The 2,155-nt window shown below is 33.6% G+C and overlaps 1 protein-coding gene across 1 annotated transcript; it reads right to left on the bottom strand.

Moving 5' to 3' along the window:
* On the bottom strand, nt 1–2,148 carry LOC112454981 (structural maintenance of chromosomes protein 6-like). The gene is made up of 9 exons (XM_025016644.1): nt 2,036–2,148; nt 1,704–1,923; nt 1,454–1,624; nt 1,173–1,360; nt 869–1,034; nt 669–782; nt 404–598; nt 172–317; nt 1–19 (listed from the first exon to the last, which is right to left on the bottom strand). Exons 1-8 carry the CDS (start codon nt 2,047–2,049, stop codon nt 213–215), a joined length of 1,173 nt encoding a protein of 390 aa, XP_024872412.1. The 5' UTR covers nt 2,050–2,148; the 3' UTR covers nt 1–19; nt 172–212.
* Between the last annotated feature and the right edge of the window lie 7 nt (nt 2,149–2,155).

The following is a 2,155-nucleotide window of genomic DNA, read 5'->3' as shown; positions in this document are numbered from 1 at the left end:
TCTCTCCGGTGGTTGTAATCTAAAAAAGAAAAAACATGTGTATTCAAAACATTGTAATGATTCTGAAATTGTTAAATTATACAATATTACGAATTTTGATATTAAAAAATCTATTCATTATACAAAATAGACAAAATTAATTATATTTTTTTGATAAAAACTTCAACTTACTGATGAATTGTCAAACAATCCTCCGCAAGAATGTGCGAGGTCTAGAAAAGTGTGTCTAGAGGCGTGAAGAAAGCGAACTGACTCTGTGGATGCAATTTAGCGTAATCCAACAGAATATCCGTTATAACTCGCCTGTTTACTTTGTCCTACAAATAAGCACGCAAGGCGTTATTTCTTTATTTCTTAAGACAAATTTCAGAAATATAGACCAAGAATTATAATAACGGCTTACTATGAATACATCGAATTCACCGAGAAAGTAGAAGGGCAGCCGAGTGCAACCCCAGAGAGCCAAGATGAATGCGACGGTCGAGTAAGATCGTTCGTCTCTCGAAAACGATTTCGTGTCCTTGCTCGACTCTTCATCATTCCGTACACTCACATGTAAGTCAAGCAGTTTATTTGTATGATCGATCACCACAGTGCCCTAGTAAAAAAAAACATTTGTGAATAATAATTAATAAAATATGATTTAAAAAAGTATTTTTTGTTGTTACCTTATATTGTGTTAAAGAAAGCACATTGGTGAAAGCTTTCTGCACACAGACACTATACAAATCCCTTAGTTGGAGGAACATATTCTGCCGATGCTCCACTCGTTCAATGTGTTTCTACAAAGTATATGAATGTATTGTAAAATATTTCCTCGAGTAAAATAACAAACAGTCCATGAAAATAACATAGATAATTTACTTACTTCGCAACTTTGTTTCAATTGAGCTGCAAATTCAATGTTTACTCCATACTTTTCTTCCTTTTCTTTCAGTTGTCGCCGTAATTCATCCAAACAGCCAAACTGGTTTTCTATCTCGCGAATCTTATCTCCTAACTCAGTTAGTAAAGTTTTGATTTGGTTTGCCAATCTGTAAAAGACGAGATATTGAAGCAACATAAGATATACAAATAAAACATAAATAAAAATTAAGAGTTTAGACGTGTTTGAAATAAAAAAATGAATAATTTTGGTTATACATTATGTTACATCATTTTATAATGTTAACCTGGTAGTGTTTATCCTAGGACACTTTTCAGTGGCGTTGGAAACCACTTTCTTTACCGCTGTCTCTTGTATTTCGAATTCCCCCGTTGCGCACTGTATGGTTTGACGAATTTCTTGTAATTTTCGAGTAGCATGCTGAAACTCGTGCCGATGCCTTTCCTTCTCCCGTGTCAATTCTCTTAATTGATCCTGCGCAAAGTTTTACATAAAATATTATTTATTATTCTTATAAATATTAATTATTAATAAAGATTAAGCATTCAACTGACAATATAAACATACTTTAAGAGAATCAATCAGTGTGTGTAAATTGTGCCTCAAATCCCCGCATCGCTTAGCTTCCGCGTCGAGAGATTCAACGGTCTCCTGAAGCTGCTGCACGTTTTCATCTAAAGCCTTTTCCAAGCCACTTTCCTGCGCTATTTTCTTTTCTAAATCCGCGGCTTCGTTACGCTGTAAATAATAAATTAAATAATATGTAGCTATTTTATTCTAAAGAATAATACTTCAAAAGACAATCCTGATTACTCACGAAAACATTAATACAACTGGCATCATGCAAATCAATTTCATCTTTCAGTTCATTAATCGAATTAGTACATTCACTTTGTGTAGACCTTAGCTTGTGGACCGTCTTGATTACGTTATTCATTTCGGAAGTAATGCGAATTATTATTTCAAATATAACGTTATATGTTGCGTCGACTTCCTGCTTTTTGTTTTCAGTTATTTGAAGATCTTCTTTCAGCGTTCTACATGAGAAATTAATATAAATTATTTGCATTATATTTTCTTTTACATATACAGGACAAAATTGTTGGGTAGAATTTACTACTGTAAAGTGGATTACATTGTTGCACTTACTGCATTATTTCCATGGTAGAAACATGATCCGTGGTAGAAACATGAAGATATTTAGCGCGTTCACATCTTCCCTCATAACACCTGTAATTTGGATCGGGGTAGAATGTGTCTCCACGTAAA

This window comes from Temnothorax curvispinosus, unplaced genomic scaffold (assembly GCF_003070985.1).
Source record: "Temnothorax curvispinosus isolate PA1 unplaced genomic scaffold, ASM307098v1 QBEX01005615.1, whole genome shotgun sequence".
Taxonomy (NCBI): Eukaryota; Metazoa; Arthropoda; class Insecta; order Hymenoptera; family Formicidae; genus Temnothorax; species Temnothorax curvispinosus.
Note: the sequence above shows the minus strand (reverse complement) of the source record. Positions and strands in the feature narration are given on the sequence as shown.

Excerpts from the sequence above, each read along its gene's own strand:
- LOC112454981 (XM_025016644.1), bottom strand. Across the intron at positions 1,625-1,703 it reads CCAGTTGTATTAATGTTTTC|CGTAACGAAGCCGCGGATTT; the intron begins GTGAGTAATCAG and ends TATTATTTACAG. Across the intron at positions 1,361-1,453 it reads CACTGATTGATTCTCTTAAA|GATCAATTAAGAGAATTGAC; the intron begins GTATGTTTATAT and ends AACTTTGCGCAG.